The sequence below is a fragment of the Pinus tabuliformis genome, chromosome 5_1, assembly GCF_031772625.1.
Source record: "Pinus tabuliformis cultivar Carrire ecotype Pingquan chromosome 5_1, CPIR1, whole genome shotgun sequence".
NCBI lineage: Eukaryota > Viridiplantae > Streptophyta > Pinopsida > Pinales > Pinaceae > Pinus > Pinus tabuliformis.
Window position 1 is genome coordinate 984,100,961 of NC_142305.1, and position 16,198 is coordinate 984,117,158.

Below are 16,198 nucleotides of genomic sequence, written 5' to 3' on the forward strand. Positions count from 1 at the left end.
GTTCTGGGCTGAACCAGCTGACTCCCACAGGCTTTTCTGTGCAGAGCCCAGTTGATTGTGCCCCGGGTTAACCTTTTAAATTTTATTGCGTGTTTTACATTGAGAGATTTTCTTTATGTTCACAGTAAAGTTCAAGTTTCTGATAGCTCGAAAATATTTCTGTTATTATTGTCAAATCTGGCATTTCAGGGGCCACAATCTGTAAATTATTAGGCTGATCTAGGGTTTTAAATCTCTGTTTTATACAGTTTTTATTAGGGTTTAATTCACTGTTTCCAGGATCTGGCAGTGTGTTCTATTACAGGTTGCAGGCATATGCTGTCCAGTTTTCTGAGCCATCATTCCATACATCAGTACGTTAGCTGTGCAGAGACAGACACGTTTGCTCCATCAGCGTTAAGAAGCATTGGGGTTTTGATATTGCAGTTCGAACATTTGAAAGGGTTCCCTGCCCGTCCGGAACGTTGGCCTCCAACCTGCATTGCAAAACAAGTAAACTCGCCCTCAGATTTCAGGCATTCTACACGGATCAATGGCATTGTGTGTAAAACATTGAAACCGTAGCGGAAATCTTCGCGGGCCTGCAAGGTTTTGAGATCCTTATCAGCCGTCAAAAATCCCTTTGGTTAATAAGCAGAAACGTGCTAAATCGCAGATGAAGAAGGGCTTCAGTGTGATTGACAAGCAAAAATTTCGATTCACTGCAATACGTTAAGGAAAAGCATTTGATCAAGCAGCTATGCCCTCCATTGCATAATATCTCCGTGTATCCAATCATAAAATCACGTTTTATGCATTCCACGCATACCAACAAATTTCTGTGTCGTGTGCCATTCTGCGGGTGCTTCAGCGTTTCACGACAGACGGAACAGCTTGAGACGAAGGTGAGCCTTAATCGTTTTCAGAGTCAAAGCGTATTTCTTTTGAATGAATTCATTGCCAGGGCCTCGTCGTTCCAGTGATTATCAGGCAAGGTCGATTTCCATTCACCGCCGCTACAGCATTACCATCGACTGAGACATTTGCTGGTTCGACTTCTGAGCACCGTTGACAAAGCATCGGACTAGGTATTGCGTATCCTCTATCGTTCTATCGTTTGCATGGGCATCAAACCTTATTCCGGCAGCAGGCCTATCCTTTCCTCACGCGGACGGAGCAGGTAAAATCGAAAATTTTTTTGGTCGTCTATCATATAATGCGTGACTTGCGTGGCTGCGTTTTTTTAGTCGTAGGTTTAGGGTTTTGATTGGTAGCGTAGGTAATAAAATCGATTTCATTTTAGTTACGTTTTATTTCTTAGCTTTAGTTTCATTTAAATGTATATATGCCTTAGGTTTAGTTTTTTTTTAGTTTAGATTTTTTACTTTTAGATTTAAGTTTTTTTTTTTTTTTTTTTGTAATATGAAAAAGTTCATTTATAAAAAATATAAAAAATCGAATTTCGTTAGGACTTAGGCTTTGTTAGTTTGTAATTTAAATTTTTTGATTTAAATTTTATTTTAGTTTAGAGTTTTGTTTCTTTTATGGATTTTAATTTTATGTTTTAGATTTAGCTTTAATTAGATTTTAAAAGTTTTGTTTTGGTTTTATGAAAAATAAAAAAAAATATAAAAAAAAAAATAAAAAAAGATTTAAATTTTTTTGAAAAAAGTATAAAAAAAAAAAATTTTGTGGAAAGTTTTCTTCCTCAGATCCAGTCATTTTCGGGAATTATTATCTTTCACGCTGAGATCTGAGTTTTCAAGTTGAGATGCGAAGTTGATATCTGGTTGATAGTTTATGATTCGTGGTGGTTTAAAGCATTCATCTTTTTAAAATTTTTAATTGCTGGATATCATTTTTGTCATTCTAAGAGCATTGTGATTTAGCTGATTCTAGCTGATGATAGATGATCGCTGTTCATGGTCCATGTTTTTATATCATTTAACAAGTAATCGTCCTATCCGCAATCTCTTAAGGCACTGGTCTGCTAAATTAATCAAATCTTTTTTAGTGCTTATCTTAATCGTGTCTCGTGTCTCCCAACCAACTGGTCGACAGTTGGTCTCATCATCTCACAGGGACTACCCCCCTTAGCCGCGGGAGACAGGCTTAAACGGAGGGATCGGGGATCAGAGTGACAGCCCCCGGTTTGAGCGTTGTCGTGTCAATCTGCACGACAACAAGACCTAGCATCAACACAGGTACATGTGTCATATAATCAGAGTGATGCTCAGTGTGGAGCATTACTAGAGCATAGTCATCGCTAAGAGTGAGTGTTGATTTGGGGTAGCATCGGATGTGCTCTAGCCATGCAATTTGGTGGAGAGGCTAAAACACATGATATCTCCAAGACCTAGAAATGGTTTGGGTAGATTCTACCAAGTTTGGGAGATATTAAAATAATTAATATTTTTAATGGAGTTCCTTTGTCTAAACTTAGGAAAAATAAAATATTAATGGGTATTAATATAAAACTGGGTTAGAAGGTTCCAAAAGACATGGATCAAGCCAAATCTAATCTTAGCCGTTGATTAGAGATGTAATCTCCGCTGTTGAAGGACCAACAAGAAAAGTATAAGGGGAGGATTGAGGGTCAGTTGGAGAATACACCAGAGTGATTAGTCATTCGATTTTCTAGAGCGGGGTTTGCTAAGAAAAGTCGAACCAGTGATAAAGTTTGTAGCAAGGGGCAGTGAGTACTGGACAAAGAGGCAAAGATAGTGCCAAGAGACCAACGCAGAGGCAGAGAGGCAGACACAAAAGCCAGAGCAGGCCACACAGAGGCTAGCTGAGACAGCGCAGAGGCCAGAGGGCCTGCATCATCCACGCAGAGGGCATCAGGAGTGACACAAAAGGCCATAGAAGTTGCGCAATGCCTCAGAGGGCTGACACAGAGGCCAGGAGGGCTGACATAGTGCTTCAGTTGTGCTAGAGAGGGTTTCATGGAGAAAATTTTCTGAATATCTACTTCTGAATAGAGAGGTATTACTGCCAGTTATTTTTCTTTGTCGAGTGAGCCAGTTTGGCACCCAGTTGTACTCGAGGATATACTGCATAATAATATAACCCTCATAATTTCTGCACCGGTTTTCCCGCATTGGGTTTTTAGGGGATGAGTTGTCCAAAAATAATGGTGTCACTTGTGTGTTTGCTATTCTTTCAGCTGTTGATCTGTAGATGGTTGAGACTGTATTGTGTTTATTTCGATGTTTATATGTTTAAATAACTTGTTCATAATTAACAAGTAGGAAAAATAAACCAAAAGAATACAGATAAAATTTCTAACGGATAGACTTAGAAATTTTAACAGAATCACCCAGCAGTTGAGCCATTGAGGAAAAATAAAGCCAAATTTCCGAGGTCAATCATTGGCCAAATCCTTCATTGGTTATTTTGGGTATTTGGTGGAGAGGACGGGATTAATTTCCCAGAATTTTTTGAGCACCGGAGAGGGCCCTAGCAACAGTTCTATTCAGCCAACAACGTATTTCTGGTTATCTTCATCGCAGAGCTAGAGCAACGCAAGAACAACTCGGAGAGGGGTGACTTTTCATTTGGGGCTTTTCTAGCTTGCCTTGAGCAAGCCTAGGTGCACTCTTTCCAGCACCATATTGTACACCATTGTTTATCAGTAAAATGGCTTAGCAGCGCAGCATTTGATGCAATTTCTTGGTCTAATTGTGTGCTTACTGTTTTAAGGCTTTTTGTCTATGTTTGCTTTCAATATTTACTGTAAATTTTCCCTAGAAATATTACAAGTAAATTGATCACCATGCCTCCTCAAGTCACCGAAAATCACTTCCAACCATCCCATGCTGTAGATCTTCTCGTTCTGGTTCCAAAGAGCTATTACACTAAGGTGTTCCATCAAGTATACCTCTCAGTATGCCACCTTAAACGTAATTAATTGAGTTAGGCCCAATAATAACCCTATTTTTCGAAAGTTGTCGGAATGCAATGGAACGAAAGGCAAGCTGTGCAAATGATGGAACACGTCCCACGAATGCCATTAGATCTCATAAAAGCTCCTCTAAACCCCATGAAACATCTCCAAAAGCCCCTGAGCTCGCTGATGACCTAAACCTGTACTTGTGAGCTGTCTGCGTCCAACCCTGAAAGTCCATCCTAACCATGCCATAAAGAACACCAGAAAAAGGAACATCACACCAGCTGCCATGTACAGCTCCTCTATGATCTATGCTGATCCCTCTCTTGGAGAAATAGGCTGCAACACTTACAGCCACTTGTTATCCAATGTTACACTTGGAATATAGCTGAGTTCAAGATAGAGACAATACGAGTTGAAGTGGAAGGTCCACTTTACCTTATTGCGACACTTGACTACCCGATCCATACGCTGCCCCCTCAAGGTTCTACGCAGCCCTCTCTTGGCTGCCACATGCAGGCACACTTGGCAGCTGCTACCACATGTAGATAATTCAAACTTCTCTTGGGTATCATTAAACTCTTCTCTTCATTTGGATTTCCTCCCATTTCTCTATAAATGTAATGCTCTTCTCTCTAGATGGGCATGGTTGGAAGCTTGAGCTTGGGGAAGTGCTGCTAGTATTGCTTTGTAATTATTCTATTTTGATAATAAAAAAGTCAGAGTTTGGAGGTCCATGATCTTGCAATTTTGTGTGCTTTGTTTGGCTCTCCATTGAAGTAACCTTGTTGTGCTTTCAATTTATTTGCTTAGAGTTGGTAGCTTAGGCCTTGATAGGGGCATTGTTACCCGAGGGAGAAGATAGCAATTGCTAATTGCTATCTTCTTGTTAGTTTGCATTCTAGAATCTAGAAGCACTTTTGTTTTTAAGTTTGTATTTTCCTGTAGATATATGACATATTTTGCAGACAAAAGAAAGAACCAGACATTGATAACTCTGGGAAATTACTTGAATATTTCTTGATAGTTGAAAACTGCTGTGGCAAAATATTGAAATTAAACAAATTTATTAACTAATAGAGGAAACTTCATACCATTGCTGAAAACGATTTAAGAATATTGCCTTAACTCCTTACACCATAGATGGAAAGAATTATAGAAACTTGCTTTACATATTCAGAAAATTGTTATTTTACTATCCATCTAAAAGCAATTTTAGAAAGTGTACGAAAGAAGCATTGCTGTTTACTGATCTCATTTATTTTCATATGCTTAGTTCACATTTTAAGCCCGTCAACCTCTTCCTCACTATTTGAATGGTTTATCCTAACTGTTCGTAATGTTCTACAATATATAGACATTGTATCATTTTCTGAAGGCTGATGTACTATTGTTGAAAATACCTTAAGCTATAACTGATTATTCAAAGTGTTTCTGTTCCAGGTTCAGCTAACATTGTTTGATTTTGCAATTTTTAATAGTTTGCAAGAAAATGTTCTAGTGAGTGTAGTGTTCTTTACCACTTGCATTATGTATATTTGTTTTCATTCCAGATGAACACAATCAGTGGTGCTATAGTTCCTACTCTCTTTGATAGAAGTGCAAGGGGTCCCGATGAAGTTATCAGGATTGTTCGAGGATCTCTTTCATATGGAGATACCACTTGGGAAGGGAGGTTGTTGGAAACATATGATACACGTACAGATGAATTTGTCATTGCCCCTTGTAAATGGTAAAATTATTCTTTAGTTCATAAAGTCAGTTTTATTCTTCAATGTTGAAATGGGTTTTGCTTAAGGTTGGAAATGACAAAGAATGTAGTTTATTTTATAGATGTCAGTTTATTCTACGATTTAGAAATGGGTTTGCTAAAAGTTGTGTGTGTTTATGAAACAATCCCAAAATTGAGTAAACACAAAGAAAGGCTGCACAAATAATTGAAGAGAGGATTATATGAGCAGGGGTGCAACTGCACCTGTAATAATAGAAGAGCTTATGTTACATATTTATATCTATTCAACGACACATGCGATGGGTTCACAAACATAGGACAATTAATAATATCATCAATTATTGGCCACATCAGCCATGATGGAGCTGTGCCATGGAAACACTTCTACATAAACTTTAGCATTAACATTCTCTCGTAAAGTTTACTAGAGGTTGTCATTGAATTTGAAGAAGATCACACCAAATAAAGAAGATTTGAAGTACTGAACATTAAGCGTCAAGTACTCTTACTTAATTCCCAGTTTTCCAGATCCCCAACATCATGAAGCTTCACTTACTTTGCTTTACTTGGTCACTTTGTGAAGAAACTTGTGATGTCCCTTCTAATTAAAATCAGAAGCAGCATCACCATTTGCAATTTTGGTTAGGACGACACCAATTTTGGCTCACAACATAGGGAAAGTAGATGAAATAAACGGGCACTCAATTTTGGGGGAAAAGAAAGACACCCACTTTGAAGAAAAAGGAAAATCGTGGAGCTAGCGGAAGGTGGGGGCAACCCCATGAGGAAATACACACCCCTGTGGAGAGTTCGATTTGGAGGGAAAAGGAGGGAGAAGGGGATTAGTTGGGTGGAGCCCACAAGGAGGGAAAAGAGGCTGAAATTATAAATAGAAGGGAGAGCACTCATTTTGGGACTTTTGCTCATTTGACATCTAAACCATTTTTTGCTCGAGCTGTTTAGCTGGGCCAATAGAGTGTTGTTCAACACACGAGATCTCCAAGCGGAAATCTCAACCTACCTTTTGTTAATTTTTTTCTTAGGGCTATATTGTTCTTTGCTTTTAGATAATTGTATTTCTTCATTTACACATTAAATTCACCCCATAACATCATATCATTATTCCTTTTTACAGCAATATTCAATAGCATATGCAATTATATAGAAAGAACAACATCATCATAAATGCAGCGGAACGTAAAGAAACAATAGAAGAAAAACATCCACACATAGAGATACCGAGATTGGTCGGAGACTAGGGCAAAACCCACTACGCGGAAAACCCTTTCAAATTCTTCTTCTTATTAGATTGTCATTGAATGATTCAGCAAAAGAGAGTACAATGATCCATATCTTCAACCATAATCCTATCCAGCAAAATCAACTAAACAACATCATGAGATGAACCCAACAATACCAATAATCAAAACCTTGATTCAGAAGCCTGTGATTAATTGTCACTATCTGCGGTAAATTGTCGAGCTCTGTGGTCAACTAATGAAATCTGCGGTTAACTATAAAATTCAAACCCTAAGTCTCAACTGCACGGAGAGAGTGTCGTGTGTGTGACTGAAACCCTTCAACCGCACGAAGAGAGTGTCGTGCGTGCGACTGAAACCCTTCAACCGCACGGACAGAGTGTCGTGCGTGCGACTGAAACCCTTCAACTGCACGCATAAGCCTGCATGGCTGCAGTTATAGCTGGAACCTGTCTGTGACAAGTCTGCGGTTGTGAACCTAGACACGTGTGAGCTTCAGACCCTGCAATTTCAAACCTGTGTGAGCCAATCTCCGTGAACTGCCTCAGACCTGTGTGTGATATTCTCTCTACTTAATTTCACTTAGCAGCTATGCCAATTTTGCAATTTTGTCTTAGTTATGTTAATTTTTGGCTAAACTTATGTTAAGGGGATGAAAAGGGAAAATTATTTCATTTTTGTGGGAAAAGCATGGTCCAACATTAGCAAAAAGGGAAAGATTAAAATGTTGTTGGGAAGTGGGGGCCACCCAAAGGGGACATACACACCTCTTGAGCTAATGCGAATTTGTGGGAAGAAAAGCAAGGAGAGGCAAATTGAATTGGAGGAGAGAGAAGGAAGGTGGGGCCAACAAGTATAAATCTGTGGAGGCAACCTCCATTTGGGAGCATTTGACATTTTCACCCTACCTTCATTGGACTTCAAGTGCCAACCTTAGGAGGAGATCTACACTACATTGGCGAGCTGTTCAGGGTGATTGTTCAGGCATTTCATGGGGTTTTTGTAGCAAACTGGGCGCAGTAGGGGAATAACACTCCCTAGGGAAGCTAGTTGTAGAGAAGCACCTTTGTCGGGCTTTCCGAGAGAGACTTGAACCATCATTTGCTGAGGATTTGGAGTGTTAGCTGGGCACATTTCTGTGGGAGATTTTCTATGACATTGACACATCTTCAGGGATTGTGCAGGCCTATGCAGAGGTATTTTCTGAGCCATTCGTGGGAGGCAGGAGGATAGGCATTTGGGGCTGATTTGTTCAGGAACTTGCAAAGGCATCTAGAGGGGAGTTTTGTTAGCTTTTGTTGATATTTTGGAGGACTTGGGCAGTGTCATTTTCAGGTGGGTTGAATTACCCAACTAGTGTAGGAGCACGTGGTAATTGGGGGTAATTTCGGAGGTTGGAACTAGGCCCAACCCTTTCTGGATCTTTGTGGGTTATTTGAGGAGAGGCCAAGGTTAATTTCTCAGAATTTTCTGAGCACTTTAGAATGGCCATATTACCTCTCAAACAAGCATGGGTCCTAAAAGGGGATCCTTGAAGGGCTACTACTAGGTCAAGGGCAACAATGGAGCAATAGCCCACTGTCACCTTGGCTAAGGCTCCCTACCCTTTACGAACTTTCATCGATGGGAGGAGACCTATTATATTAAGGATCAGGAAATAATGGATCAATGATAGGATGAGAGGTGATCCTAGAAGCCTATTCACAAGAGAGGCTCAGATATATGGCTTGCTTGCTTTGAAAGCAAGATGAAAGGCTCTCTAGGAAGGGCTTAGGGGAATTCTAAGAGCTAGGGTTTGAGTATATGACTTGTTAAGAAGATTGTTAGCTCCTAAAATCCTTGTGGAAACTTGGCTTCCAAGTGGTCTTTGTGAAATTAGCTTCAATAAGTTGTGGGACCACACGGGACCAAGTGGACCTGAGGTTAGGTCAAAAGAATGGGGTTGACAATCAATGATGTGCTTGACCTAATCCAGGAGGAGAATGGGATCCAGGAAGGAATTTTCAATGAAAGATAATGCAATGATCCTAGTGGGGTTTTGTAGCCTAAGGGAACCAAAGGCAAGATTCAGTCTCAAGGCTAGGGCTTGGGATATCTCAAAATCCCACTGTTGGAATTTCTGCAAAATTGGAGGGCAACTAGGAGACACGCCAACGCAGTAGGAGCGAAGAGATCGATTTTTTTTTATGGGTGGTCTGTAAGAAATATGATGCCCTAGGAAATCCAGTGGGGCTAGATTTAGAAAAGAAAGGAAGAGGGGAAAAATTTAGGGTTTTAGGGGGATCACCTATGGTGGATTAACGCCTAATCCTTTGGGGAGATTGGAGTCAAGAATGATTATGAATATGGATTTTGATTTTCTAGGTCAAGGAGGCTTCAAAGACAACTTCGCTTAGCATTAGGGCAAAAGAAAAGCAACTTCAAAGACTTTACACTTCGTTGTGAAAAATATGTGGCTTATCAAGATGAATTTCAACCATGAAACATCCCTAGGAACATTCATTCATTATATATGGCCCATACATGAAGCAACACTATCTAGAAACAAAATTTCCACAACTTCACATAAATGGATGCAGTAAATTAGCCCTAGTATAGCGAAATCCCAAAAACGATGTATATGGCCAAATAGAAAGAAAGAATAGCATTAAATTGTACTTACATGTATAAGAGTATATCCAACCATAAAAAATTTGCCAATCAAGTAGCTCCAAGGCAAGAGAAAATGATCCAAACATCAAAATTCATTCCATGCTCCAAAATTTCGTCCTCCAAGAAGGATAGCCTAGTTATCTTAAGAGATACAAGTTTGAAACCAAGTGATGATGATGAAATGAATTATCTCACTTGTATTTATATATGTCCAAATGAATTCGATTTGCCTAATGAGGCTCAAGCCCCTAAAATAAAATAATGTGCAAAATAACAATTTTTTGGTGACAAGCCCACCAAACTAGCTCAAAATAAAAAGAGTAAGCCTCTAAAGAGGTTGAATGATCAATGATACATGTCGTTGGGCCTTAGAGGAGGCCTAATGAAGTCCATGGGTGCCATAATGTGAAATAGGACTCCCAAAAGTAGTGGACAAGGGGTTGGACCCTTGTTCTCCAAATAATAAACCTATGGTGCTCTCAAATGGGTGTGGGGGCACACAAGTGTCCTCATGAGTCTCTAAACAGATCGAAAATGCCTGTAGACCATCTGCAAGGGCTCAGAAAATGGTATAAGTGATGCCACATCATCATACAGGTCCTGGGTCATCTGCCAAGTGCATGATGTAACTATGGGTCGACTAGGCATGGTAAACCAGGTGCATCTTACTTGTCCAATAGGTGAACCATGAGCAATCTCTGAATGACTCTGGGGATACATGGAATGCTGCCCGCTGCTGTGGAGGCCCATGGCTCTCTAAACACATCGTACATGTGCCAATGTAGCTCTCTGGAGGGTTAGGACCTTGTATAGGGAGATCAAACCCAAGATGGAGACCATCTGCAATCCTGCATAAGATCCAATGCGTCCCCTTGCCTTCCAGTACACCAAGTCATTAAAGAAATCAAGTTAAAGAGTTTACAAACGATGGACAACAGGTGGGCACTTCATAACAACATGCTCTTCCATAGTGGGCTTTGGCATGTGCTAATATCTCCAAGCTCCAAGGGGGGTTAACCAAGTACCCTATTAGGTGGTTTCTACTTTTAAAGGTGGGAGTATGTCCTTGGTACATCCTTCAAATGGTGGTGGCATGTGATAAAGTGATGGAACAGAGTAGGGGATGAAAGGGGCAATCCTAGGTCACATGCTAGGGTACAAGGGTAGCCAATAAAGGGAAGCCCACACTTGGTCACATGCCTTTTGCCTTTAATGATTTTTCTTTGGTTAACTCGTTGGGGCTCAAGGAATGACCACATGATGTGTAAAGTATAACAATGTATACCCCCTTTGAGGTGGGGCGATTCATTGCCCACCAGGGGTTGGGACAATCATGGGTTCCTGAATAATAGAGGAGGCTCATCTAGGGCCTATAGAAACCAGGGTGATGGCCATGGGAATGTGGTAGAGCTCATGCATTGGATTTTGCCCATGTGCTAAATGTGTTTGTCCCGAGTCCTGACCATCTTTTGCATTGTGGTACATTTTCCTGTTGAATGTGGCCAATTAGGCTTTTTCGTTTCTTTTTAGCTGCATCAATCTTTGAGCACCGTTCCAATCCCAACCCAAGGTGTGGGCAAATGGGAGGGGAAGGCTAACCCTTTTCGGACCCAGGTGGAAGGAATGATGAATGGGGTTTGTTGACCACTACGTGTAAACGACCCATAGCAGTATACCCCCTTTTTCGCATAAGGGATAGCGCCTGATCGACGTTTTCCTGCCATCCAGCTATCATTGTTAGCCTGAAGATCATCTTATAATGTAAACCCAGTCTGCATGTGTATAATGTAAATAATCTCAGCGGATCCATGTCATGTATGTAATCACCTAGGTAAACCTAGTTTTCTGGTAACGATCTACATTCCGGGAGGTTTTTTGTCTCACCGATCCATTCTCAGATGGTCGGCAGAGTTTTCCTTCAGCCTACCCCAAAGTCGGAATGGATTTCGTCACCGGAATCTTAGGGGAGTCCTAGTGTTCTAGATCGAGTCTATGTCAAAGTGATTTGGGAATATTTCTAACTATTTGGTTAGGTTATTTTATTACAAATTTCTTGATTTGTTAGATTATATTTGTGTCGCAGAACTAGGTAGTCTATGAGGGTCTTTTGCAAATGGGTTTTCCCCCTTGAGATGTAAAAATGTAAAAAATCATGATGTAAAGTGTCAGGAGGGTCAGAAAAATAATTTATCCCCTCATAGGTCCTAGGTCCTAGGTAAATTTAAGTTTTCCAGAGGTAAAATTCATGGATCCTTTAAAAATTAAATCTTAACAGGTCCAGGGACTAAGGTTAATTGATTATTTTGCTAAATTTTATGCCTTGGGTCCTTGGGGTTAAGTCAAAGTCAAAATTTTGAGGAAATAAATGCAAAATTTTAATTTTTGAATTTATTAAAATGCATTTAATTGAAAAATTTGAAATTTCCTCAACATTTAAAATTTCGACGGATGAGATTAAAAGAAACTTTGATCCTCATCAACGGTCGAGATCACTTTGACAAGGATCACTCGAACTAGCCGTTGGAGGATTTATCTTTAAATAGAAGGTCATTTGTCAGTTAATGTCAGTGGATTTTCGAGTTGTGTGCTAAGTGAAAGCTCTATTGTAAACTTTTTTTTATGAGCAATAAAGAAAGACTTTGGGGTTAATTTCTGCTGGTGTTACTCTTCGTGGAAATGCTGTAAGATGTGTTATTTTCATGCATAAATTTCCTTTCAGCCATTGATGATAGCTTTATGAAGAGTGATTTAAGTGCAGGCGTCTTGCTTGATCACTGGGGTTTGAATGGTAATTGAAGTTCTGAATATAATGGCAGGTATCTCTATTAAATCTGAATTTTATTATCGTTTTCTCACTCTACGTTAATGGTTGAATTGAGTTGTGCAGGGAATTTTGATTTTTTAGATCATCGGGTGTTCGAGGAAGTTTTCAGTTGGACCAACCAACTCTCGACTAGTACTTTCTGAAGAGCCCAGTTTGATTGAATCCCAGGTTTATCATAAGAAGTTTCATTTTTGATGCATGAAGGGTTTTTGGGCGAAGCACCTCCATTTCAATTTAAAATTAAAAAAAATTCTATGCTAAATTGATAAATTTGGCTTTTCAGAGCCTCAAATTATCAGATCTGGAGCGGAGTTGGACTCATACTCGCCAGATTTGGTAGATTTGCTACTCCTGTGCATAGATTTGTAATTTTTTTAATTTTTCTGACTTAAGGTTTCATCTTTTTTTTGGTATATCGGGCTTTTGGGTGTTTGTGTTTCCAGGAACAGGTTTCAGATTTGAAGGTGAAGTTTGATTTTGAAGTCAGATCTAGGCCCTGGAGGGTAAGATTTGGCCTCAAAACCAGCTCTTGCAGAAGCGTTATTTTTGTGGTTCAATGGTTTTAAAATATCTTAAATCTGGAAACAGTTTCACAGGGGTTTCAATTAAGAAATCTGAAGCAGAGCGATTCTTTTTTCTGGAAAATATTTTTAGGTTCTGGTGAAATTTTGCAGATTGATTGGCTGCCTGGTGGGGTTTCACTGTGCATTTCAAATTAAAAAAAAAAGGCCCCAACCCTGCTTTCTCTTCGAATCCGCGCTGTTTGCGGCCTCTTCAAACTTGCAAAAGGAGAATAGAAACCCCCCTCAAATCCCTTTCACGCTGCCATACTCCCTTGCAGCAACATTCTCCTTCCATCGCTGCCATATCTAAGCCCTCCAAACCTGCTGTGTCCTCCCATCATTGCACGTCTTAAGCTTTCCATTAGCACTATCCATACCCATCCCGCTCTGCCAACAGTTTCAAGCTTCTCACCTTTCATTTCAAGACACATCAAGCGTTATTCTATTGCAGCCCACTGCCATACTTCCTTCAAACCACACCTCATCCCTCTCACGCAACTCCTCGTTTCCCCACGTTGCACTAACCTCTTCGCTGTCAGCTCATCCCACGCAGCAAGCTGCTCTATCACCCTTCCCTACGCAACCTAGCTCTCCCCCTCTTCCTTCACGCACTCCTCTCCTCACCTGCGTCTTCCTCTTTCCAAATCCGTTGCTGCTTCTTCTCCAAACGAATCCATTGGCTCACCTGCGAAACCTGCAACAAACCCTCATCCCCGCGTCCTTCTATCTTCGTTGCTTGCTCCCGCTCTATCCGATCTCCATCGAGTTGCTTTTTCCTCCTGCCTTCAAACACGCACACGCAACAACAGAACCTCGGGTCCCTTGTCACGCTGCCTTTTCACGCTGCATCTCCCCCAAACCTGTCCGCACCCCATCGAAAATCTTCGTTGCTCCTCCGCTACTATACCTGAAGGACATCGTCGCATTTCCTCCCCTCCGTCTGCCCAGTTTTCTCTCCATGCAGTCTTCACGCAGTTCACCTTTGCTCTCCTCCGTAGCCTGCCTCCTCCGTCAGGCTCACCTACACACACACAGAGTAAAACAATAAAGATTTTTTATGCGTGGGTAGGGTTTAGGGTTAGACATTTTAGTTTTAGTTTTTTTTTCCTTTTTGTTTGATTACGTATACTTTAGTTTAAGGTTTAGATAGATTTCTATTTTCATTTTTTTTAGTTAGGTTTTACACATTTTTTATTTAAAAAAATCTAAAAACCCTAAAAATTTTAAATAGAAACTAAAAGAATGTTTAAAAGGGGCTTTCAAATTAATTTTATTTTATTTTTAGGCATCCTGCAATTTTTAAATATATTTAATCTTCCGATTTACTTTGGTCACATTAAAGGAAAATCTTGATTAATCATTTACTGCACATTTAGCCTTGCTTAGCACATCGAAAAGTTTTCCTAAGACTAATCAAATTCATCAAGGATAAAATCTAAAGGTGAACTTTTGCGGTATTAGTATTTGCCATTTCTCTATAGTTAAATGTGCTTAAATTTTTATCTGAAGATTAACTATTTGAAAGTGGTGAATTTCCTAGATTTGGGTCATTAAGCATAATCATTTAAATTCTAGGATTTGAGCTGGTTAGTTTTTTTTTTGGTAAATTTCGTGGTTGATTAAGGTATTTGTCTCTCCTAAAATTTAATTGCTAGGACATTGTGCATCTAGTGAAATTGATCGTCATTGCTTGAATTATTTAATGCTCATTACATGCTAGAAATTTTGCAAATATTTTCAAGCGATTGTTAAAGATTTTTTGTGTAATTGCAAATAGATTTCATTTTCCTAAGCAACAGTTTATAATCAATTACTTGGATCATTGACTCCATAAGGCACTGGTATTAATCATTTAAATTTTAATAAAATTCTAAATTTTGCTGAGCCTTAATCAAGTATTCGATTGCCTCGCTGTGTCTCCCGAGCCGGTTGATTCCCAGTTGGTTCTCCTTCATCTCATTTGTCCATAGGGTCTACCCCCCTTGGCTTGTTGTAGGGAGACAACTTAAACAGAGAGATCGGGGATCAGGGTGACAACCCCCGATCTGAGCATTGTCGCAGTGCCTAGACATTCTATGCGACAACATGGTTATAATGAGCGGAAGGGGAGTGATATATGTGGATGAGGGAGCGGGACCACGCAACCAAAATCAGGGTTTCCCATGTAGTAGCATCCCTAAAGCCTGAAGGTTAGTAAAAGAGATCCCACGGGACTAGGGGCCAAGGTTAACATCCAAAAGAGTTCTAGGGGATAAGAGCACAGACCTAGCCCACTCTTTTCGCCAAATCCCCCCATTATTCTATGCCCAAAAGTTTCCATGATAAGTAAACTACAATACTTAATTACCAAATGACAAGGCATACCTTTAGGTTTGGGAGGCCCACCTTCAAACATATGATTAGAACAGATGGGTGAGGGACCACATGGCTAGCTCAGGTGGCAGAGAAATGGCACAAGGATCTAGTTGGTAGTTGTAAGGGGTTGTTGGCTGTCAGCTAAGGACCATCTTGGAGAATTTTTTTCTCCTAGGGATACATCCACAAAATGGTTGGTAACGTTTGGCTGCAACTAGGATGTGATGTTGGAATTTCTAAGTCCAACCGTTAGAAATCCTTCCTGTAATTTCTGATTTATTTCTTCCTACTTGTTCTATTAATTAACAAGTTATTTACCATGTAAATACTGAAAATAAATACAAGTATAGTCTCAACACATACAGATCAACAACTGAAGGAAAAACAAGCACACAAGTGACACCGTTATTTTTGGACTAATGTCCCCGGAAAAACCTAATGCGGGAAAACCAGTGCAACTATCTGAGGGTTTTATTATTAAGTAGTTTCAGAATACAATCTAGGTGCCAGAAATGACTCACCCAACAGAGAATGCCCTTAGTAGTAGTACCTCTCAGTCGGAGACTAGGTTGCACGAAACGGGGAAATGAGTACGAGTTTCCGAAACGGGAAGCGATACGAAACGCGACCTCCCCAAATTTTGGAGACGGGGAAATGCGAATATATATATATATATATATATGTATATATATGTATATTGAATATATATATATATATATGTATATTGAAAATATTTATATATATATATATATATATATATAATATGTATATATATAAATATATATATATATATATATATATATATGTATATATATAATATATATATATAAATATATATATATATATATATATATATATTGAAAATATTTAAATATATATATATATATATATATGTATGTATATTGAAAATATTTAAATATATATATATATATATATATATATATA

At 39.4% G+C, this 16,198-nt stretch overlaps 1 protein-coding gene across 3 annotated transcripts in view; it reads left to right on the forward strand.

Moving 5' to 3' along the window:
• The window catches only part of LOC149168030 (protein N-terminal asparagine amidohydrolase family protein), a 463,798-nt gene that overhangs the window by 146,027 nt on the left and 301,573 nt on the right, over positions 1 to 16,198 (forward strand). For all 3 annotated transcript variants that reach the window (XM_089433302.1, XM_089433303.1, XM_089433301.1), the window contains one exon: positions 5,422 to 5,600. In XM_089433302.1, coding sequence (XP_089289428.1) covers positions 5,422 to 5,600 — 179 coding nt within the window. The remainder of the gene's footprint in view (positions 1 to 5,421; positions 5,601 to 16,198) is intronic.